This window comes from Patiria miniata, unplaced genomic scaffold, assembly GCF_015706575.1.
Source record: "Patiria miniata isolate m_02_andy unplaced genomic scaffold, ASM1570657v1 HiC_scaffold_14, whole genome shotgun sequence".
Taxonomy (NCBI): domain Eukaryota; kingdom Metazoa; phylum Echinodermata; class Asteroidea; order Valvatida; family Asterinidae; genus Patiria; species Patiria miniata.
In genome coordinates, this window is record NW_024037052.1 from 13,148,169 (window position 1) to 13,172,689 (window position 24,521).

A 24,521-nucleotide genomic window follows, 5' to 3' on the forward strand; every position below is an offset into this window, starting at 1 on the left:
CTAATTGATTTATATAAGATGAATTCGATCTCTGAATGCTGCCATTCGGCAACAGCTTAGACGAATTGAATCTGTAATGACGAATATTCTCGACCCAGTGACTAAAGAGGGTGACCAAACTTTGAAATTGAATGGTAAATGACTAAATTGGTTTTTGTTAAAAGCTTGTGAAATTTTTCTCTTCAGTCGAAGCTCGAGTGAAAACTCGATCTTTACGATTGAAGAAATTTCACTCTAAAACGTCTATAGTCCCTAGTGTCCGACTGTGGGAGTGAATCTTCTCTCGAATGGACTGAATTTTCACCCTTTGGAATTTAGAGAGTAGCTGGGAAAACCTATATCTTCAGTTACTTTTTTGGAGAGAGTTCTGTTCTATTGGCTTAATAACTCTCCTCAATAAAAAAGTTGACAATTTATGTCTTCGTCAGTATTTGTGAGGTTTTATGAAAACATACACAGCCTTTAACCGTAACACAAAATAATCATCAGTGGCCGGAAAACAGCAAAATCGACAGTCGCCCATAAGCGTTTGTGTCGGGATAAAAACATCAGAATGCAAGAAAAAAAAACAGGCGAGGGGAGTAACAGAAGTACTTAAATTAGCCAGCTGCCCTAAGTGTAATTGTAGACTTTGTATTCAAAGTCCGCCAACTCGCCTTCTCCCTGCACCACTTCAACCGCGGGCCACTAGCCGTTTGGGACGGTGGACCTACCCGCTGTCACGCGCTGCTCGCACGCCCGCGGAGTCTCAAGTGTTCCGCGATAACTTATCCACCCAAAAATCTCGACCTTCAAGCCACGTTTTCAAATACCGGCCAAAGTATCGTCTAAACAACTTTTTTGTTATCAAAGTGAAGACGATTGTTTTAAAACACAATGATTGTGCAAATATTGGCAATCCTAAGAGGTTTATGCCGAGGAGTGAAGTAGACTTTGAATAACTATTTTTCTTAAATTCAGCTCAGAGAAACTGATCGAGAGTGGTCAACTTTGTAAGTTACTTGGTAAAAGGTAATGAATCCAGCAGGATAACTCAAAATGCCTTTGACAACATTGACCAATGAAATGGCTGGCAAATGCATAAAATCCCACGTACAGAATACGTCATTGACAGCCTCAGCCAATAGCAAACGTGTTTACAGTCAGCAGGAAGTGACAGCAACATAGTTAGGTTACAACACCAACGCAACAAATTAACCAATCACAAAGCTCGTTACAAAACGATCACCGGAAATCTGCTGTTATAGGGAAACACAAAAGCTTCGATTTGTTGCAAATTGATCACACATTTTAACTAGTCAATTTAACAACGCAAAAACCGCCGTCTTTTGTCATCAGAAAACACCTGTTGTCGAATGTCCCGACTGTTTTCACTCCAGATTTTAAGGCTTCGCAGGATTTGATTTTTTTTATCGAGAGACAAGGACTGGCCTTCGAAGACGAGGCACTCACGGGGCAAGAGGTGCCAATCCTCTGGACGAGGACAGCAGACAAAACTCGCCTGACAATACCCGGCAGGAAACGCATTCTCACGGCGAGTTGTCGTTCCAACGCATATAATGGAACCTGGTACAAATATTGAATCACTTTAGAGTGTAACTTTTTATCGGAAGTTTGATTTTAACAAAATTGATCGGTATTTTCATGAGTATATGAACGGAAGGGCAATATGAAAGGGAAAAAGGGCACCAAAACTGAATCGAAGGCTTTTGTCAAGCTCCTCGAACTTTGGGAAAATAATCAGTTTTCTCGGCCAAAATACAATAAATTGCATATTTGATAAACCAACAAACAAACATAAAACCGAACATTTGGCTATAAAAATAGTAATTAAACAAAAACAGAATAAATATGAAAATACATTAATTTTGGTTGTTGATTACATATTCGTAGGAATCAGTTTGTATGTACTGTATTCTCTGTAACAAAGGCTTGCACATGTAGGATAATTTTTACGACTTTTTTTTCCCCCCAAAAGTCTCAAAACGTCGGAAAAAATCGAGGAAACACAAGCCTTAGTTTTCTTATCTGTTGATACTATCATAACCAGTATTAATGCAACCCATAGAACACCGCAGCGAAAGTTTTCAAAACTGCAAAATTTGTCAAGATCCGATTGCATTGCAAAGCCAACGCATAATGCAGAATACTTGCTAACTTTTTTTTTTTAATTATTCCCTGCGCCGCGTGTTTGTTTAAATGAGACGAGTCACATCAACAACAGGTTTTTGAAACTTCCCACTTGGTACACAACACACTTCGTTTTTCCTTTGATTTCCATTTCTCAAACTCGGCAGAACAAAGCAATCCCGTTCATTTACAAGCACAAACAAAGAACAGTTTTAAGGGACAATGGTAGGACACAACAAGTGGAACATCATATTCATGGCGAACTAGTTTTCACACAACAAATTCAGGTCAGGGCTTATTTAAAAGAAGTACATCCGGGACATTGCCGATTTGTTTTTCCTTTGGCCGAGTTGACATGTGTGTCGAAATGTGGTGGTGGCTGGGCCGAGCCCAGCCGAGCCGCCCCGATTATACGCGCATGAATGCGTGGACAGATGACGGGCGTGGGAAAACCATATTTCTAACACTCTGACCCGTTTATGGGCTGGGAAATGACAACAAGATGGAACTGCTCACATCAGGAGAAAACACCTTTATGGGGTGCCTCATGCTGTTCCCTTTCCAGCGGGAGCGATTTGATCTTCGAGTGTGCTGATCCGAGCTAGTTATGCTGTGCATGTTTCGAAGTTTTAATGTTTTCAAAGTTTGATGTTTTAAGTGTTTTATCCTCGACGTGGCATTATGTGCCAATTTGGGCATGCCACAAGAAACACACATATTATTTTAAAATAAGATTTGTATTTTTGCGTGGTGGTAGTATATTGCGGTAACCTCTCTCCCGAAGACGATCAGAGCATACTGATCGAAACGTCGAGTTTCACAACCAAGCGGTTTTTTCAGAGCCACATCTCTTCTCAAAGAGATTATTGTACAAGATGTAATACCGCAAACCTCACTAGTATACATATTTCTAAAGAAATTGCAAATTTAGGAAATCTAGCTAATATTCAAATAAAGAAGCGCACTTCCCCTTTAAATTAATCCTGTAGGTCTACGCTTGGAAAAAAATGCCTAAGTTTGAAATTCCGGAGTTGAAACGAGTCACTGATTTTTGTGACTCGAGTCCAGTCGAGTCGTTATAAAGAAGTGACTCAAGTCGAGTCGCCATAGGTCAAGAAGGTCGAGAAATATTTTTCGCAAACTTTTGCTTTTGGGGGGGGGGGGGGGCTCGAGTCTTATCAACCTTCGCTCAAGTAGAGTCGAGTCTTCTGATGAGGTGCTCGAGTCGAGTCGAGTCGAGTCATTTGCTCGCAGTGACTCAAGTCGAGTCGAGTCACTTACCCATAGGGACTCGAGTTGAGTCAAGTCACAAACAATTGTGACTGGAGTCGGACTTGAGTCCGACACATCTTGTCCATCAAGTCATTGACTCGAGTCATTACAACTCTGATCAACGAAGCGTCTCAACTGACTCGTTTTATTCTTTTAAAGAAGTGAAATATTTGCAATTGTGTATAACTTTATTAAAACCTGAGGTTTATTGCAAAGTCCGATGCACCCCTCCGGAACGGGAACGGCGATTTTCGCTCTAGCCGTGTCGGCAGACAACACTATGAGCAACAACAAAGGCGAAACAAATGACGAATAACAACAAGTGTTTGGAATTCCGCAGAGTCTCCATCAAACCCAGAATTATGAATCAAAAAATCGAAAAGAAAAGAGATCAGCAACACAGCTGTTGGGATGAATGGCTGGGAAGCGGCAGTGCGAGCAACACATATTTTGACCAAACCATTGTTCTTGTTTTTTTCTGACTGAAAATCAAAGCTGAGACAATCCGGGAAATGATTTTCTCATGCGGGATTATATCGATCAGCAATACCAAATACCAATAATCTATACCGGAATGTAAAGAAGTGAATTGAATTCTGATGACTGAGTCTGATTCCCACGGTATTATACAGCAGCATGCACGAAATCGTCTGATTTCCCATAATTTGGCTGCAATTTTCACCGATGCGTGTGAATAGGCCCAAGGAGAATATATTGCAAAATAACTGTAGATATTCACAGTAGTTTATTGATGGAATTTCTTATTATGACAACAGAGGTCGCACAGGGCAGGAAAAAAATCATGCCAGTTCCTGTATTCAGTATGCCATTCGGACCTCTGTCTCATACAAGTCTCATTCCTGAGACAGAAGAAATTGTTACCTATAAGGCTATGGGGGTCGTTGGATAAGATCCGAAATGTCGTTGGATATTGACTATATACTTATTTATGTTTATTGCAGAAATATTTGCCTCTTTATTACGCCGTGTGAATTAGCCATTTATTACCAAATACATTGGTAATGTTACAAAAACAAACCCAGCCAGATTGTGGACCAGTATACCAGAACAAATCCAAGGCCAAGGACCAAAGATTGAGAGCAAGACCAAGAACCACATGAAGTAGACCAAAACAAGAACAGAAGACCAAAGCCAAGACCAACACAAACAAACAAATATTAAGACGAAGACCAAAAAAAAAAACACCAACGACCTAGGCTAATACGACCAAGCCTTAAACGCAGACCAAGACCAAGAATCTAACATCAACGCCAAGACCATGAACCTATAAGACAAAAAGCTAGACTAAGAACAAGAATTGAGACCAAGGCCAAGATCAAGAACAGAAACCGAAGACCAATGCCTTGACCAAGACCCTTATGCCAAGACTGAGCCCAAGAACCCAAGACAAAGACTAAGACCTAACCCAACAATCCGAGGCCGAGGCCGAGGCCCAGATCAAAAACAGCATCCGAAGACCAAGGCCAAGACCAAGAACCGAAGATCTAGGCCAAGACCAGTAACACAAGGACAAGACCGAGACCAAGAACTTAAATCCGAGGCCAAGACCAAGAATTGAAGACCAAGATGATGAACCGAAGACCGTTACAACAAAAGCCTACAACCAAGAACATGAACCGAAGACCAAGACCCAAGAACCAAGATCAAGAACGAGAGCAAGCACCGAGGACAAAGGCCAAGACCAAGAATCGGAGACCAAGACCAACAACCTAAGACGAAGACCAAAAACCTCAGACAAAGACCAGATAGAGGGCAACTGGAGATCAAGGCCAAGACCATACATAAAGCAAAGACCACGGAACCCGAGACCAAGGCCAAGACCAAGACCAACGCCAAGATCTGCAGGTCCAATAACCGGAGACTAAGGCCAAGACGCAAAAACAAAACCCGATTAAGACCACGACAAAAATCAGACCAAGACAAAGAATCACAGATACAGGCAAAGACCGAAAATTAGAACAGCCAAAGAATAACCAAAGACAATGACTTTGATCAAGGATGTAAGATCGCGGTACCGAGACTGAGATCAAGGCTTAGATTGAGATCGAGAGCATTTTTTCGTACTTCAAACTAAAATGTTACCTACACTTCGACTTCAAATTGGAAAAAATTCGTTAGTTTCCATACGAAGACAACAATCCAAACACATATAGTGGAATGTTACTGTTATGATACCAACAATCAAACGGATTGTATTAACAAAAAGACATGTTTTCTGAGCAAACAAAACAGAAAGCCTTTTGTAAAATCTGTGAGTTTTGAATGGTTCACGCGTCATGGAAGCCTTAACCAACGGGCCAAAGCACGAGGCTGACTGCACCAGTGAAAGGATCATACCAGCCGTAGGAAAACAATCTTACACGCGCCAAGCCAGCCATCTTCCGATGTACAGTTTCCTAGTCTTAACAGAATAAAAACACTCATTGAAGAAGGAACAGACGACTGCATTTTTTAAGGGGCATCCCGGCTCAGCCTTGGATTGACGATCTAGGGTCCAAACAATGAGAAACTAGGCTGAGGTCTAAACCAACGAACAATACGTGTGGTGTTTGATGACGAGCGATGTACGGCGCCGCGGCTACGTTCGGCCCCGTGCTCAGCTCCCTTCTCACGGTGATCCGCCACGCGTGATCTAATCGCCGACTCGCGACCTCCACGCGTAGACCACGCCAAATTGTTTTACCAAAGAACCAGTCACTCTTACGTCAACATACCACAGCTCCCACAACAAACACATGGTGAACAAAAACCCCGCTTGTGTATAAAAACCGCGCACAGATTTAAAGACCCTGTCACTTTTTTTCCCGCTGAGGTGGGATTGCAAGTTTGGATTTGTTCTAAGAATCGGTATTTTTGACGAGCTCTAAAAAAAGATGAAGTTGACTTGCGAAGAAACTTTCGAGCAGGTCTCTCGACAGACCGAGGTATCCGGGGTAACCCGTCTGCTGTGTTCAAGTCGACGGGAGGAAGTCATCTGTGATCGGCGGGGGATCGAGTGGCGAAAAGGTTGGCGCGGACATAATCAGAGTTTAACTATCACGTCTTAATTACATTCTTTTCATCTCCTCATCCCTCCGCGTCTTGACATTCCTCTAAGTCTGGTCTTATGGGCATCTTCATTCTATTTCCTATATGTCTTCTCTCAGCTTCGTGTTCTGATGTTAAGCCGTCCACTTAAAATACTGATCGTTTTTTTCACTTGTGAAAATCTGTTTCAAGTTCCCTTTTCAAAGTTTTATCATTTCATAACAAGATCTTGTACTTCATAATTCAGAATTCCAATGTGTATTTTTAATCTTTTTTGTTTTCTTGTTCTTTCTGTTGTTTTCATGTTCCATTTTTTGGCATTTTCTTTTTCAAGTTCTTTTAAATCCACGATTTTGCTTTGTTAGTGTTTATCTTCAATGGATCACGTTTCCCTTGGATTTGACGGTCTTCGTGTTCATCTCGCGTATTCTGTTTTCCCAGTAAATATTCTTGTCTTTGTTCCCGATCGAATTGCTCCATGTCTCTCAATGTGCCAAATATTGGTTTTCGTCTTCCACTTTTGTCTTTTTCCCCCACAGTTTCTTTCAAATATTGCCTACTATATTCCTGCCCCTCTTGTCTTTCAAGATTCGTCTTCTTCCTTGTTAAAGAACTCGAAGTTATCCATTTTTCTCACAGTCTGATGTTTCTTTTACCATTCTACAGGTGATCGTCTTCTAGACATCCCGTGCAAGGTCTGCGGTGACCGTAGCTCGGGCAAGCATTACGGGGTCTACGCCTGCGACGGCTGCAGTGGGTTCTTCAAGCGAAGCATCCACCGTAACCGCGTCTACACCTGCAAGCAGCAAGGCAAGGGAGGAGGGTGCTGCCCGATTGATAAGACCCACCGCAACCAGTGCCGCGCTTGCCGACTGCAGAAGTGCTTCGATGCTCACATGAATAAAGATGGTAAGTTATATCACACAATTCCTTCGTCGGAACCATAACATCATTCTTTTTCCGTAAGGAAAAATATCGTGTTTTCATTAAAGATGTATTCTGTCCGTGCTATATTCGAGTTTAGTGATGTGCTCCCGTGCACTTTTCGAGTTTCACCTCGAAAAATAGATTTGTATTTTTCAGGTGCAATTTTCCTAGCAACATAAAAGTTATTTACCGTTGAATGGGACATTGAACGAACACATTTTAAAATTTTAAATTTGCAGGCCTTCAAGCAGACCCAGGTGAAACAGTTGTAGAACAGTAGGATCAAAATCAGGATAAAAGTAGGATTTTCGCGGGCTTTCGGGAGTAGTTTTCGTTGATACTCACCCATGTCCACAGCATCATAAGCCTCATTTGGCATGTTCTGTACTCACAACATTGCTCTCCATCCTCAACTAAGCTCTTGGAAGTACAGTTGCAGTACTCCTTCGCCCCTTCGCCCCTTCGCCCACATATGACAGTGTGTGACACTGTTGTGAAAAACTAAACAGTCAATGAGATTTCATTTTTTCGGAGTTGTGGGACAAAAAAATGCAGGAAAAAGTAGAAATTTCAAGAAAAAAGTAGGAAAAATAGAAGAAAGGTAAAAAATCTGAGAAACAAATAGGAAAAAGTATACTTGAAAGCCTGACATTGTGAGTTTTGGTAAGTGCTTTTGGTATGATGAAAGCGACAATGAATTTTCAAACCGTTTTTGCGTTGTACAGCTAGAGTGAGTAAACAAACGAAACCCAAATATCGGGACTATTGTTTTATTGAGGTTCTGCATGTAGAACTTCAAAATCTAGGATATGAAAGCCCAATTCATAAGCTATCTTTTAGTACAAGAATCATTCAAATCACTTATGTACTTTTCAAGTTACGGAATCTTAAACACAACCCCGTTTTAAGGCTCTGGTCACGGATCACAAAAAGGTGTACGTTCTCTCAGCAAAACGAAAACAATTCACACACATCCCTATGTGATTTGTTTTCGTTTTGCTGAAAGAACACTGAACTTTTTTTGTGATCCGTGGACAGAACCTTAAAACGGTGGTTGTGTTTAAAATTCCGTAATTTGAAAAGTACATAAGTAAGTTAAATGATTTTTGTACTAAAAGAGAGCTTATGAATTGGGCTTTCATATCCTAGATTTTGAAAATGCTACATGCAGAACTTCAATAAAACAATGGTCCCAACATTTGGGTTTCGGTTTTTTTTTAAACTCACCCTGTATATAGACTCTATTAGTTGAAACACAAATCACACAAACCAACAACTTAGGCCAGTTCTTTCAAAGACGTTTGTTTCTCAACGAGAACAACAATTCGCATTTTCAGCAAGCCGTTTTGTTAATTCTCTCATCGGCTGAATTCAAATTTAATTTCAAACGGCTCTAACTCCGTCAGCAATGTCGGCTTGAAATTTGATCGAGGGGAAAAACACGCTGATTTTCCGACTTCGTCTTGCTTTCTAAATCGATCCGCACAGATATTAGGGCCTAAATTAAATTCCTTGCGAAGGAAAATATATATAAATATATTCAATTAACTTTGCAACCGCCTGACATGCAGGCCCCGTTGTGACACCTCGATACGCTACACCAACTATCCGTTCAATAATATTCCAAATAATGTCCACTTGGGTGATTTCGCGCCATCACACGTCCGCGCCAAAATCTGCAAAATGAAGTTCCTGCTCCCTTCACACGTAAGATTTTTTCCCGGGCACGTCGATAGCGGTCGGCCGAACAGCGGATATACGGAACAGATTTTTGCATAATTTCGTTCGAGTGAGTGGAAATTAAGGCCGACAGGCGGGTCTTATGAAGCAGAAGTACATCTTTTTTTATTGACTTTCCTTCACTGCAAGATGAAGAGCTTAATAACGGACTAAATCATATGTCACTTGGTTGCTATTTATGTCAGATTCTACCTATAGTGTGCAGTAAAGTCATATCTTCTTTTGGCATAATATCATTTTTAGCTATACTCTGAAGGCCCTGGAGAAAAAATGATATGGCAGTTTATTTTCCATAATTTTCGCAGCATATTTTACAATACATTTTGGTTTAAAGTTGCATTCCCCGCGCTCAACATTATTCGACTTTTCTCTCAAAACATTTTCAAATGTACGCTTTATGCCAACCAAAAACACCCCCTACTTATGTCTGCAACCTTCTGAAAAAAAAAACACCCCAGGTTTTTATTTTGGGCGCACACAGATCTGCCTTGCGAGCAGACTGGTTACCGGTCCGTACATTAGCGATAGTGATTGTGAGGCGGGAACTAGGCCATCCCTCGAGACCGCAAGTAATTCCAAATTGGTGAAATAACAATTCAATAATTAAACTTAGGCCGATTTCTTTGCTCGATGTATCATTCAAAAGTGAATATTGTTTGTACTCGTATAGAAAAATAGCAATTTAAAAAAGGAATCTAGTGCTATATTCTTCGGACTGAAACTAAAAAAGGCAGTAAAACTGTGATGAGTGGTTTAAAATTTGATACAAAATAGACATAAATTGAACTGAACCATTTTCAACTAAAGCACAATTCCCACTTCGCATACTTTGTGGCTTAAAGGCATATAGGATCATGCATTTATTCCAAAAGTGACCGAATTATTATCAAAAGCTTACTTGGATTAAAGATCGTATACTGGTACTACCCCCCCCCCCCCCACACACACACATACATTATTCTGTCTGGCCTGCTGTCACTTAGAAGAAATCTAGGTGATAATTTCCAAAAATCAGTCAACTGACAGATTTTTGAAAAAAAAACCAACTTAAAGTGATATTAATTGACGAAATCGTGTTTCGTGATCAAAAGTTTGTACATTGTTTGTCACTGTTTTCTCGAAAAGTGTAATATCCGCTGAGCTGAAGCTTCAACAGGTAATAGGTTTTGAGCATTCTTCTTTGGATTTTGAGTGGTGTTATTATTGAAAACGAACAAAATGCATGAAAAGCAAAATCATTTAAATACGTTTAACTGCTCTCGGACGTTTCGTTATTCTTTACTACAAGTAACTTTATCTGCTTGCAATGCAACAAGATTCGCTATGGCAGCAAATCGGTCAATTTTTTAATCAAAACTCTCTGCAACTCTGGCCTGACGAGAGCGCTGTAAGCGGTCCAACCATACGACCGCTGTTTCACGCCTTCGTGTGAACACACGCCGGCCCGCCAAAATTAGCTTTCGGCGAGAAAACGGGAAATTTATGACAAAACTCTTGAAGCAATATAACAAAATGATGATAATGTTGACTTCAGCTTTGCTTTATAAAAACGGCCTTGACGCGAACGCGGGGTACCAGGAATGATGGGACGGCAAGCAAGTGACTTGGTCACACGGTGAAAAATTATTAGGAAGAAATTTATTACCAGAAAAACCGAAGCTAATGACCCATTGGTTACAATAATAGCGAACATCAAATAATAGGTCTAAAGAACACAGAGGCTTCCAAAGGAATTACGAATGAACACGTAAACCTCTGAAAAAGTCCCTTTAACGATGCAGATTCCTTTAAAAATGGATGTTTCTCTCCTAACTCGGATTGTTTTTTTCAACTTGTATGTTTTGTTTTAAAGCGCCCATGCAATGTATTTTGCTTAGTGCAATCCTTGAAAATACACCTTTGAGTCCCATTGAACCTTATTGTCAATTTTCGTTTTGCCATTTTCAAGAATTTTTTTTAAATTTTTTTTTATGCTAATGTGAATTTCCATATTCATGAGCAAAACTGTGATGTCATTCAGGAAGAAACCTCAATGTGATAGCTATTTCAGCAACACGGCAACATCGCTCTCAGTTGTCTGGAAAAGCATGTAAAATATTGGATGTTTAAAGAAGTGCACTGTTCAATAAAATTAACCAAAAAAGGGATATCAGATAGCTTTCATACATTTAACAGGAGTAGAAAGTTGTACAAAATGTGTTCCTAAGAAACACTCATAGCATGAACCCTTTAACGAAAAAAATACCGTATTCCGATTTATGGCATCTGCAACCCTCTAAAAAAAAGTTTCATTTCGTACACAAATAACTCACCCTGCGAATATTCCTCCCAAAAATTCAAATTTTTGTGAAGAAATAATTCATTAACTAAACGTCGGTGGATTTTTTTGCTCGTTGTCTCATTCAAAAGTGGATAACTTTTATATTGCTACGAAAATAGCAATTGAAAAAAAGCAAAATCCCTTTTGAAAGTGAAACTCGAATATAACACAGGGAATGCGTCTTTAAAATACACGACATTTTCACGAATATTACCCGAATCTTTTTCAAAGTTCAATAATTTTCCAAATTATTGGGTTTTTTTAAGCATGAATTGGAAACTCCACCAAGAGAATCCGCATCTGTTGTTCGAGCATTGTGTTGCATCTTTGTTCATTCAGTCATCTGACAGAAAACAAAACAAATATACTAATTGTTAAAGCTGACACGTACCGGCGCCTCACGCATGAGAGCCCAGGAAAAGATGGTAGGCAGTGTGACCCAAATGGGCAGCACAAATCCCACAATGACAATTATTCTTGATTCGGTAATGGAGCTTATCATTGATGATAAACAGAGTAAAACCAACAAATTAGATACAATGCATAACGACGCAGACGTCCGCGCGGGCAGCTGCGACTATTATTTCATCGACCAAAACAAATTATAACAAAATTGAAACCTCCAAATACACAATAAGGCCTGTTTCTAAAACAACAATATTTGGCCTGAATACGATTACAAAGTCATGAATCCGGAACGACGGAAAATTGATAAATAATTCCCATTGTGTTGCATCCTATGATTGATTCTGAAGGCGCGGCTGATGACAGCACCAAGGAGAGGTCGAGCACAAACAGTTTGTTGTGCATGTGAAAAGCGAACCTGTGTCAACGTCTGCGATGATCAAGTACGCATGTGAAATAACGAGTTGGCCAGCACGCGCCTGCACGAGGAGCTTAAAAAAACATACCACTCCATCTGATAACCGCATTTGAACGCGTGCCGTGTCTGTGTGTCTTTTTTCCCCGCTTTCGTCATTTCAGCTTTTCAATGAAATATTCAAAGTCCAAACAAGCAGGTTCAAAGTGGGCTAATACGTACATCATTGATGCAGGCACACAAAGCGTGAGGGGGGATTGGAACAACTTGAAAGGAGAATTCAAGTGCTGTTTGTTATGCCGACAGGCGGCAACGTGTGTCCCGACTCCAGGCCAAAAAGGGTGGGGAAGGGGATGGGGGAGGGGGCTGGGGAGAGGGGAAGAAACCCCCTTCCCCAACAAAACCAAAAGGTCACAGGTGACTTCTTAGTTCTTCGAGCGCCAAGCCACGAATTCCCCGGCTCCCTATCCCTCGCTTATCGAAATATTTCCCGACGGAGGGTTTAACGTTTTTTGAAAAAAAGTCAGAATTTGTGTGGGTAGGGGTTTAATTCGATTTTTTGTCTATTAATAATTTTTAACTAGTATATTTTATTTTAACATTTCCCTAAACCCTCATATTTTGGACATCTGGAATTCTCTTTGCGAGCAGACTGGCTCCCGGTCCGTACATGATCGATACTGATTGTGGGGCGAGAACCAGCCTACCGCGCGAAAAGTATTGTCTGGCAGATAAAACAAATTGAAAATGTAAAGTAAAAATTACAATAACTAAACATGCGTCGATTCTTTTCATTAGTAGATGTCTCATTCAAGTCAATAACTTTTGTATCGCTTGAAAAATATATATAGCAAATTAGAAAAGAAATCTGAAAATGTATTTTCGAGATGAAACTCGAAAATTGCATGGCGAACGCCACTTTCAAATTGGTTGGAACGTTTCCGCACGGACAAAAAAACCAGGGACACATATAAAGGAATCGGGCAAATAAGAATTTGGGAATGAACTTATAATCATTCCTTGAACAAGTGACGAAGATTTTAAATAGTTTTAGTTGTCTTCGTAAACTTTGCACTACTAGTACCGCCCAGCGTATATGCATGCCCAGCGCCATTCACGGACCAGCCCCTCGCCAGCCAGTATTTATCAGCCAGCTCAGCCAGCCGGCGACAGCTAACGTCGCCTCTGCTAATTACCACATTGATTTTTGCCGAGTATCTTCGTCTCCAACTTTCGTCTGTTCCCTACAGCACCTAAGGTCTAGCCAAAAAAAGTGCAAAGCCTTGTATACAGGCTGGATTTTGGAATATAGGAAAACCCGGAGGCCAGAAGATTCACCCCTACCCCGACTCCATCTTCCTAGCCCCTTGCCCCCCCCCTACCCCCAGGGCGCCCCCCCCCTACCCCCAGGGCGTAAACGATGTTCAACCCGCGTGAGACAGATGTTGTTTCAACTACAATATCCATAGCTGGTTTTCTCCCAAAAATGAGTTGACGTACTGTTAATGTTGAGACAGGCGACAGCAGTTTACGGATGACTGCGTAACAGCGGCCGCGGCTGCATGCTTTGATGGGGGCAGACGGGGGTAAAGACGGGCATGTGATGTGACTCCGACCCGCTGCCGTATATTCCACGCGTCAAGCGCACTCGTGCATGACAACCTGTACTGAAGTTTCTCGATTCAGTCGTTCTAAATACGCAGCTTAGTATCGTCACGTGTGGGGGATCCGGAGGGCAATGGTAGAAAATATCCCCCAACAAAGCGATGCCCCAAATACCGTAAAGGGTTCACGACCGAACCGAAGTCTAACCCCAATGATAGGATGCTGATGCCCCTCCTATTTGCTTCACAGAAAAAAAAACCTGGTCATTATACTACTGATAAATTGTACGTGCGAACAAGATCGATTAGGCCTACGTGTATTTTTTTTGGCCTTTTGGGGGTGGGGTGGGGTTTCAGTGTTGGGGAGGAGGGGGGGGTTCAAATTGAGTGGCGATGGGCGTGCTGTACCTATGTATTTATTTATTTCTTAATTTTTTTGGGGGGGGGGGGAGTGGGGAAATGAGAGTGAAGGACTTATAAAGTGTACTTCTTATTTACTGTACTTCTTATACAGGACCCCTGTACTTTAAGCAGTGACACACCATTGTTGAAGCAACGGACATGAAACTTTCATATCATTTATTAGACCCAACCGACCATGTCCCGAAATAATAACAAGCTTACAACCAATAACGTTAACTCATATGGCCTAATAACACTAAGAAGTAAGAACACCATTGCCAAATCTCACCAAGGAAGTAAAAATCAAGCGACTGCACAACCTTTTTTTTATTATTCACAAATGCGCAGTGAAATAAAATCGTTGGCAAGACAGGGAGCTAATTTAATAACAAGTCAATAATGACGAAGTAATCCAATGATGGAAGTTTAATTTAGAGCGATACCCACGGGAAACCGCCTTTCGCGGTCCTGCGATCTTTACACAGGCGGCCGGGGGAAACTCCGCGGTGCACGGTACAACAGACAGCGCGGCTGGCCCTAAATGGATCACCGGTGCTGGCTGTCAAAATAACGGCGGGAGCAGGTCGGTCCAGACACGGTCGGGAATTTAAACAGAACGCGGTCTTCACGTATAACCTCGTCAAATTACTACGGTCTGAAGATCTTTGTCCAAACAGGGTTATTTGGATGTCCTTGCGGGGTCCGTATTGAGCGGGGTATTTTGCTTAGGGAATCAAAAGCCCGTTTCGTGGCGGTATTATACCAGGCCCCGTGCTGTTTCCGATTGGGCCCTACCTGCCCATGCATTCAAGATGGCCATTTAATGACATTTTATCGAACCGGGAAAACAGACCGACTTGACTGCGTCTTTTAAACGCTGGTCGTGTTCTGTAACGAAACCACGGTCATTTAGAGGGAAAAATCCATAAGATATTAATAACAGTCGTGCTGTTTGTGTTCAGTATGTCAGTCGGGTTAATGAAGATCTTCTTCGTATAACTTTTCCGTACAATGAAAAAAAAAATTATGATAACCATGCGACTTGGCAGCGGTGCAGCACTTGGATCAATGTGAACCAAATGCAAGTCGAAATACTGAATTGGCATGTGTCCCTTAATTCCTAGAACGAAAACTAGGTCAAAATTATATTAACTTATCAATTAACCATTATTAAAATCATTTCCGTGTAAAAGAGTTCGCTTTTATGTAAAAACATGAAATATTTCAATGCAGTTCAATGGACTTGTCATTCAATGTCATATCAAAGGTTCTTTGGAATATAGTAAACTATTTTGGCCAAACAATTTTATTGTATAGGATCTGCCGAAACTTTGGTGAGATTTTAACTGTGAAGCGTCCCTCAACCACAATAGCTGAAACACATAATACATTTCAAGGCCTATATCTGGTGAAGTACGTCTGATATGGACAGGCTTTCTGATTTCCTTATAGTGATGATGATTGTTTAAAAACACAAAAACAACAAAATGATCCCCCCCCCCCCCCAAAAAAAAATGACTCATATTTTTCAGTCAGCAACTAAGTCTCTCTCCGCTTAATAACAAGAGTTTGTTATCATGGGACAGAGGGAGACGAACCAAAACACGGGCCCGCTTTTGACATCACCTCTCCAATTTTCGGGAGGTGTTGGGTCGTGAACGCACCTGGCCAGGTTGACTGTGCACCGGGCTCGCTGTCTCAAAAGGCGGGTGTGTCACCAGCGCGCGCCGCGCGCTAAGCCCCCCGGGGGCCCTCCCCGCTATGTCTCGGCAGGCGCCTACGACTTCAATTTGCAAACCGTACATCATTTCCGATGAGTTGATTTTCCTCTCTGATTGTAATGATCACTGTAGCCCCGAAGCCAACTGGTGTTCTCACGTAAGAATGATATTGAGTTTTTAAGCTGGACTCTTGAAAAAAAAATATCTTGCTAGAGCGGCTAAAGTACATTTTTCACGCCCCATTTAAGTGGTGACTGGATTCTGGTTTTTATAGGAAAGAGCAAACCCGGCAAAATGCCCTTGGGTGCTTTGGATTATCGGGACTATCAGTTTGTTCTCGAGAATTAGAGCAATATAAAAGTGATTTAAGCAAAATCACGTTCCAATAACGCGACTAAACTTAAAATGTCCCAAGTGACGCCTATATCGCCCAATAAAGCGAGCAAAATCTGGGTCACTCTGAACAAAAACTTGGCTTGTACCAAACTGCAAATCATAACTTACACCGAGAACAGAGCCCAATTTCAATTCAGCGAACTTACTACGGCCCGAAAGACCGAGTTATTATAGCCAGTCATGCCGACGGTTTTCGAAACTATGCCGAGCTTAACAGAGCCGCAACGAGCCACTCGCTCGTAATTCCGAGTTTTAAACTCTTGACATTTGAAGTTGATTTTTGCGGGACGTTGCAAAATTGTCATGCATTTTTTTTGCGGGGGGGGGGGGGGGGGAGAGGGGGAGAGGGGGGGGGGAGCTGGGGTGACTTGAAGTTCCCAGGCCAGGTGTTTTGCATGGGTATGTCAATCAAAACCGCATGTACACATGTCCCGAACTAAGTACAGAAAATTCCCACAGTCCACGGCACACTTTTCAGCGTGGTCAACAGGCATTCCGGTACCTCAGCGGGGCCGGCCGGGACAACGGCCCGGAACAGATGAACAAACACCAGGCGCGCGACCCGCATTGTCCCGCTCCAACCGGCGTGAAGTCGGCAAAACGGCTTCGGCGGTTACACCAGCTACCCCCAAAAAACTTGGCTAACAAACCGGAACATTCTGGATTTGTTGTTACAAAGTCTGGTGGTGGGATATCTTTGTAAATGGGCTGATCTATTGTCCCGATGGAATTCTATTGATTTTTTTTCTAAAGGTCATTGTGAAAAGCCGAACAGTGTTATAAATGACAGGCAAACTTTGATTTTGTCGTGCATGTATCATAATTAAAATATAAATACAAAATTGAATACTCATAATAATTTCTTCTCAAAACTGTTCAAAATAAAAAGTTTGGAAAAGGAGACAGTGAGAAACTGCTAATTGAGTACTTTACAAGCGAACTAAACGAAAATGACGGACTAGTATAAACCTTTTTAAAATAACAAACTAATCCTATGACAAGTAAATTAACAGGTTTTAATTTAGGTGTTGTTCTTTCGTTCATCTATACATACTTCCTAAGGGAAAACTACCAGAAGTTCAGGGGAAATGTCATTTCTTTCATAAAGAGTCTCTTTCAAAATGTTTATTAGAAGTCTTGACCAGAAAACTGAAGTGTCATAATGTGTAATTTCCCTCTGTTAATATCTAGCTGTACAGCACGAGCGGGGTCCGCGTAAACCCAAACCCAAGCCCTCCTCACCGGACCACGGCAGTACCGGGTCGGCGAGCCCCGAGCCCCCGTCAGTCCACGGCCAGATTCACGGTCCGCATCACGTCCACCATCACCACCACGGCATCACGAGCAGCACCAGTAACACGCCGGTGGCTGTGGTGTCCTACGTGTCGAGTTCCATGTACTATGGGACTTTCTACCACAGCTTGCTGACCGCCGAGCAGTACAACGTCAGCCCCATGGCTCTGGATCTGTCGGCAGCTAAGGTCAAGGCGGAGGGGGAAGGTGGACCCCATGCCGGCTTTCATTCTGCGATGGCAGGTATGATCATACCCATCAAAATCCTTCAAAATATTTTAAGAGTCGAAGGATTTTGCAGGATTTGGGAAGGTACAATCCTTACCAATCCACTATTACTTTGCATGAATTCGAGCTTTATAAGGATAAGGAAGGCATAAAAGGGTTTTTATCAGGGAAGGATTGTGGAAGAATCAAGAGGATTCATACCAAAAAAATGTATTGGGAACAGGCTCAAGAGGATCGACACAAAACCAACACTCGGTGAAGCATCCAGCTCCACTTTTAAGTCCTGACATTTACAATGAAACCAGAACAAGATTTGACCAACGAAACGAAGGTCCCAACCCATCAAAACCAAATATCAGGCGAGGTCCGTTGGAACTTTACTTAATGACCCAAGAAATGAACAACACATCCTTTTTGTTCTAGCTAATTTGTTCTAGCTAATTCATTTCATTGGCTTCAGCCGCCAACCGGCCCACAAACACTCGAAAACTTGCCCTGAACGCATCACAAATGTCTACTACTCTCTTAAAGAAACAGCCAACCCAATAGCCTCCCTTCTTTTATGGATGATTTTGATCGATGTTGCCACAAGCTCTGCAACCCCACCGACATTCCTCCGTGTTTCCCCATGGCAGGTACGCCGGAGAGTATGCCCGAAGTGGCGGCACGACTCCTGTTCACCTCCGTCAAGTGGACCAAGAATATCCCCTGCTACCGTCTGTTGCCGTATCGTGACCAGGTACGAATACTTTATTATTGAAACATAAAAGTTGCTGTCACTAAAAGTACAGCCACCTTACCTGCGGTTAAAATTTACCTTGCCTTTTGCTCGATCATTTTATGGCCTAGAAACTGGATCAATTTATTGTCTCCTGTCTAAAAAAACCTCTTATCTGTGAAAAAAGCTTTGCTGGTAACACGAGAATGTACTAGTGTTTTTATGACGTCATGATGATGTATTGACATCGCCAAGATGAATTTAAGACTCCAAAGTGTGTTTAAAATGAAAGAACAATCGGGTCTGCTGCATTAACTTAAACATGGATGCATTAAATCAGGTGTTACAAATTAGCTTATGGGACGTCATCAATACGTCACGAGGCGCTTTCACCTAAGCTAGGCACATCTGTGGTTAAGGACATTGGTTGAAACAGGGGTACAAGCCAAAACAGATTGAATTACTCGACGTCATAATGACGTAATAGAGGACCATTTCTGCTGCTTTACTGACAACCCATCTCTTTTGAGAAACCAACTTTTGCTTAATGTTTGCTCTTAAATAGTCTCTAAAAAGTACCTATTTTACGAAACTGACGGAACTGTAACGAGGTTTATTTATAGCAGGCTGCATGCCTGCCAAAAAGTGAAATGACCCCGCCACTGACACAGTTTCAACTCGGTGTCTGAAGCCTGCCTCAAAACAGACAATTAATAACAAAAACTAATAGTTGCCAAGCTAAACTTCGAACCTCGTTCAGCCCCGCACAAGTACTTCGGCTGTAACTCACGTAAAAAAAAAACTCCAGAAAAAAGACTGGAAAACAGAGCGCGTGTCCTCTGAACCAACTGACGGTAAAACGTCTGAAACTGTCAACTTGAAGCGGTTATAAATCACCACGGAGCTAAGATGCGATACCGAACGAGAGGCAAGTCTAGAACGGGGCTTTAGTTGCCTCTCAACCGCCGCTTGTACGTCAGGAACGCGCGCTCGCACGCGCTGGTGATGGTGAAAAAGTCAGCACAACCTTTGCCTTTGCCATAGAAACGCAAACACTGCTTATCATTTCGTGGTTTGGTGTTTGTGTGCTTGTGTGTGGCCTACTACATTCAAAGGCACTTCACTTTTATCTCCCGCCCCCTTGTTTTCGTTAATCATCCACTCTCGAGTGCGCACGCTGAAAGTGTTAAGAGTAACGTGTACCGGGGTGTTGCCGCGTGGAGTGTCCACGCTGCGAGAAACAACTTCAGGTTGACGGGTGTGAGCGCGCCTAACCACGGCATCAAACTCCTAACTCAAACCCAGGGTTGGAATACGTTTGACTGATTTGCTTATACTTGCCAACTTGGCCTACATTTCCCACCTATACATGTTACCTGTACTTCTTAGAGTACCACTTTTGCCCGAGAAAATTCCATCGCTATGGGCGTTTTGTTTTTCAACTGTTTATAAAAACATATGACTGATTCTAGTTTGCGAGCTCCTCACATGGATGCAATTTGACATGGAAAATCTTTTTGGTAGGCAAAAATTGGCAACAACAGAGTCAGAAGTAATTCATATTCGGACGAAATTCGGGCTAGTACCACATTGCTGTCATGCTAAACTTTTCTCCGATCGGGATCTTTCTGTGCTTCCAGAGAGCTGTGCAACATTCGAGCCTAAAACTATTAAGTAAATTACTTCTTTGCAAGCTATCAACCTAGTAAGCAAACTTGTTGAGAACCAATCACAAGTTAAAAGCATCACATTGACATCAAGCTGAACTTCTTTGGTTAAAATGGGTTATGGCCCTTTGAAATTCGTCTCCAACAAAGTTTCTGGGCTGTAGATAGATTCTACCTACTCGGAGGATCAGGCGTCCACTTGCGCAGAACCTTACACTGTGTGATATATCTGAGCATGCAAATTTTATGCGACCCCGCGCGCAAGCCAATCAGAGCCTCCTTTAGAAGCTGTGATGTCAATAAGAGCAGAAATTTGACTGAACATTGCTGTTGATTGGTCAATAGCTGCCATGTTTTTCTCATACAACATCGGGCTACCCACTGATCTCCTAAAGTCAGAGATCAATGGGGTTACTGAAGACAGGATAGAAGGCGCCCGCTGAATGGTCAGAATCTGGAGGTCAAGATGCACTGTTGTTTTGCATAATCTGCACGATATCTTAGACGCTTGACGTACAAGCATCTATTCCACAGACTAGATTCAACCCCTACACCCAAGAAATAAATCCATGGTTCAAATTGAAAGTTAAATTTTTTTTTTCTTTCTCCAGGTCTTGTTGCTGGAGGAAGGCTGGCGAGACCTCTTCCTTCTCGGCATCTGCCAGTGGTCCGTCCCGCTGGAGACCGACAGTCTCCTGAAGTACCTGCCCAGAACAGAGAAAAAGTTATCTGGGGACGAGCTGGCGCGGCTGACGTCACAAATACGCTACATGCAGGATGTGGTGGCTCGTTTGAGGGCGCTGGAGGTGGACTTTACCGAGTTCGCCTGCTTGAAAGCGGTGGCGCTCTTCAGACCTGGTAAGTGCTTAAAGGGGCTGCCTTCATAAATTTTGTCTTCTTCTAGAATTCATGTCAGTGTTTGCAATGTTGTGTTCAAGAGGAAAGCAAAGAGACTCTATGTGGAAATTTGATCTTAAACAGGTGATAATCATTTGGAGGAAACTACAAAAGTGATCAAATTTAAACCTTTTTTATATATTTATTAAAAAAATTATAATGCATCCAGTAAGTGTTGATTAACTCCATACATTCTGAGGATTTGATAATAATTCACACTACTTACAATCACAACCTTTTTAAAACTCAAATGTGACATCATCTGTCATTGTAACATATGACTTTTGTAGCAATCACAGTAAACTGACTTGCCCAAGGACACAAGCACCTTCAACCAATCAGTAGGCCAACAAGACTTGTCGCATAACTGTACACATAAGCAAAATGACCCTTTGGCAGTCAAATCCACAGTAAGAATGTTCTACTACTTCACAAAGATCCAAAGTTAAAATACTGATAAGCTATCCAATGATATCATCATCTATCACAATCCACAGTGCTCGATACATCTCTGCAGAGCTATAATTATGCAATAACTTCAGGATATGAGTTAATCAAACTTTGGCATATTTTTCTTCTGGACAGACTGTTTCGTACCATAAGGCACTCACAGCAGTATGACATAGAATACAAGTAGCATCTTCCCTCATTTCGAATCAAGCGAGCACACGCATTACGTCATTGAAGTTAGTAAGCGTTTACATCACTGAACTTAGAACACACCTATCAAGATGCCTGCACTTAAAGATGATTTCGCTTCTCTTATTTAGTGTAACCATTCTCATTTCGTGTACCCATTCTTATTTAGTTCATTGTGTTTTTGTTTGCCTTTCTCAGAGACCCACGGTGTCAGAGAGCCCCTTCAGGTGGAAGCCCTCCAGGACCAGGCCCAGGTCATGCTCAATGATTACATCCGCCATTCCTATCCCGGTAGGAGTGTGCGCTTTGGCCGCCTCTTACTCATCCTGCCCGCCCTCCGCAGGGTCAGCAGCAAACTCATTGAGAGGCTCTTCTTCAAGGAGACCATAGGAAGCATCCCCATCGAGCGGCTGCTCAGCGACATGTTCCAGAGCAGTTAGGAGAACGGACCCCGTCAGCCAGCTATAGAGGGCGCTTTACCTGTGTTTCTCACAGAGGGCGCTGTTCACAAGGACTATAGACACAGCTCGTAAGCTTGTCTCCAGTGAGACGATGTACTACAAACTCTCCCAAATAAACAACTCAGCTACACAACTCGGAAGAACTCAGAGCAAGTTCGGGGGAAGACCAATAGTCGGCTAGTGGTTGATTTGTGACATAACTAACGCCTGCGCAGCAACGTGCGAATGACTCTAGCCAAACGATGGTCAAAACATCATCAGCGCTGCAGCAGTGTCCCTAGCTTCAGTTCCAAATAGTTGACTAGAGTAGTCCAACCGTCATTCTTTCAAGTGAAGTCAGTCGAACTATGATTAACCGTAGTTGTCGCATGAACTTGCTCTCAGATTGGAGGAAGCTTTCCTATAGAATGCGCTATATAACAATTACATTAAAACCATCATGTTTTACTTTTTGTCAGCACATGGATGTAGTCGAGTCTATCACAAGTCCCTGCAAGTCCATCACAAAGTCCTCCAGTCCCAAGTCAACTCACAAGCTATTCAAATGAGCTTTGACAACGGCATTGCTTTGTTATTGTTCATCCACTGTTACTAGACCTGTGATTTACTTGTGACTGGACTTGTGATAGACTGGACCACATCCCTGTATGAGTGACATGTTCTATCGCAGTGCAAAGATTGGGTTGGACACAAAATGGACTGCCAGCGTAATTTTTATTCCTAGGAGGGTTAGGGGCAATGTCATGAATAATTCATGTTTATCCATGAGAACGGACAATGACATCATCAGCATTGTTGTTAGTTACTCAACTAGTAACAATACATTAAAGCATTTTAAAGAACGGTTGTCGTCGAGCTACCACACAGTAGCCTAGTGGATAGCGAGATGAGCTATGGATACAAAGATCCCTGGTTCGAATCCACGTCGTCGCTGCTCATTTTCATCAGCTATTTTTCTTCTCCAAATTTATCACTGAGATAATTTTAAATTAAGGGGAAAATAGAACGAGAACCTAAGTCTTGCAATGATTCAAAGGAAAAACTGAATTATTCATGTCATTGCCCCTAACCCTCCTAGGAAAAAAAATTACGCGGACTGCCAAGGGCACATTTTAAATTCAGTATGCATAAATGCATGGTATGTTTCAAGTAGTTTTCTTCTCAATCTTGTAGGTTTTAGTCTGGTAATTGATAGTTCAATATGGAAAACTGCTGGGCTTTTCCAGTGGGGGCATAGCCCCCTCCCACAACTCTTGGTAGGTCCCAATTCCCCAAATAGTGTACCCTAGGCCTATATCTGGTAAGAATAATAAATAAGTTCTTGTACATTGGGAAGACTTACATAACACTGCTGTGGTCTGGGCAAAGGAGGTGGAACTGGGAGGGGGGCAGGGTGTAACATGCACCGAAAAGACGTAGAAAACAAAACAGAAAAGGGCGCCCCCTATTGATGAATGAGGACCAGCTTCACTGTCAAAAACAGTGGGTGGGGTTAAAAACATGCCTGGTCCAGGTTACTAACATTGCAAAACAGTCCTCTAATGTCTCTTTAATAAAATAGACCCTTTGCTCTTATGTGTGCTGCTTTAAATACTTATTGTGGACAATAAGAGAACTTGAACAAGTCTAATACTGTTACCATTTACTACTGTTGCTACAAATAGAGACAATTTGCAAATAGAATATAATATACATGTCATTGCTTTTTGAAAGTACTCCCACTCGGTACTTTATTTATTTATTTATTTATTCATTTTTTAGGGGGTTTTATTGATAATTATTTATAATTTGTCATTTATTATTATTTATATATTTGTCACAATGACCAGTGTTTCGGGACAAAAGCTGAAACTTTTTATATTTTATTTATTGGCTTATACACAGATTCTGGGACGATACAAAAGGAATATTTGATGGCCATAATCCCAAATCCATCGTAACATCTTGCCCAATTTCACTTAGTCATGACAACGAAACATTAATTTTACAATCATGTACATGTACCACTTCTTAAAAGCATTTCCTACTTTTACGGGATAAAATAAATCATGGCGTAAAATTGATCTTTTGAAGATTTATCTCAAAGATATATTTCGTAAAAGAGACATCGAAAGAAACCAACATGAAATGCCACAATTTGCTGCACAAAAGAGAGTTTGTTTTTCATGAGTTTTTCCGTCTCAGTCATTATGTATGTAGAAACTTAATTGGCACAATATGTAAATATTAAAACTTCCA

At 41.8% G+C, this 24,521-nt stretch overlaps 1 protein-coding gene across 1 annotated transcript; it reads left to right on the forward strand.

Moving 5' to 3' along the window:
* Nucleotides 1–6,137: 6,137 nt before the first annotated feature.
* On the forward strand, nt 6,138–22,982 carry LOC119722138 (nuclear receptor subfamily 2 group E member 1-like). Its single transcript, XM_038192183.1, has 6 exons — nt 6,138–6,429; nt 7,117–7,359; nt 17,572–17,916; nt 18,537–18,640; nt 20,898–21,144; nt 22,021–22,982. Exons 1-6 carry the CDS (start codon nt 6,297–6,299, stop codon nt 22,260–22,262), a joined length of 1,314 nt encoding a protein of 437 aa, XP_038048111.1. The 5' UTR covers nt 6,138–6,296; the 3' UTR covers nt 22,263–22,982.
* The last annotated feature ends 1,539 nt before the right edge of the window (nt 22,983–24,521 follow it).

Bases quoted from the DNA above. Each gene is read 5' to 3' on its own strand.
- LOC119722138 (XM_038192183.1), top strand. From the start codon at position 6,297: ATGAAGTTGACTTGCGAAGAAACTTTCGAGCAGGTCTCTCGACAGACC. The intron at 17,917-18,536 runs GTATGATCATAC...TCCCCATGGCAG, and splicing joins CTTTCATTCTGCGATGGCAG to GTACGCCGGAGAGTATGCCC. The intron at 21,145-22,020 runs GTAAGTGCTTAA...TGCCTTTCTCAG, and splicing joins GGTGGCGCTCTTCAGACCTG to AGACCCACGGTGTCAGAGAG.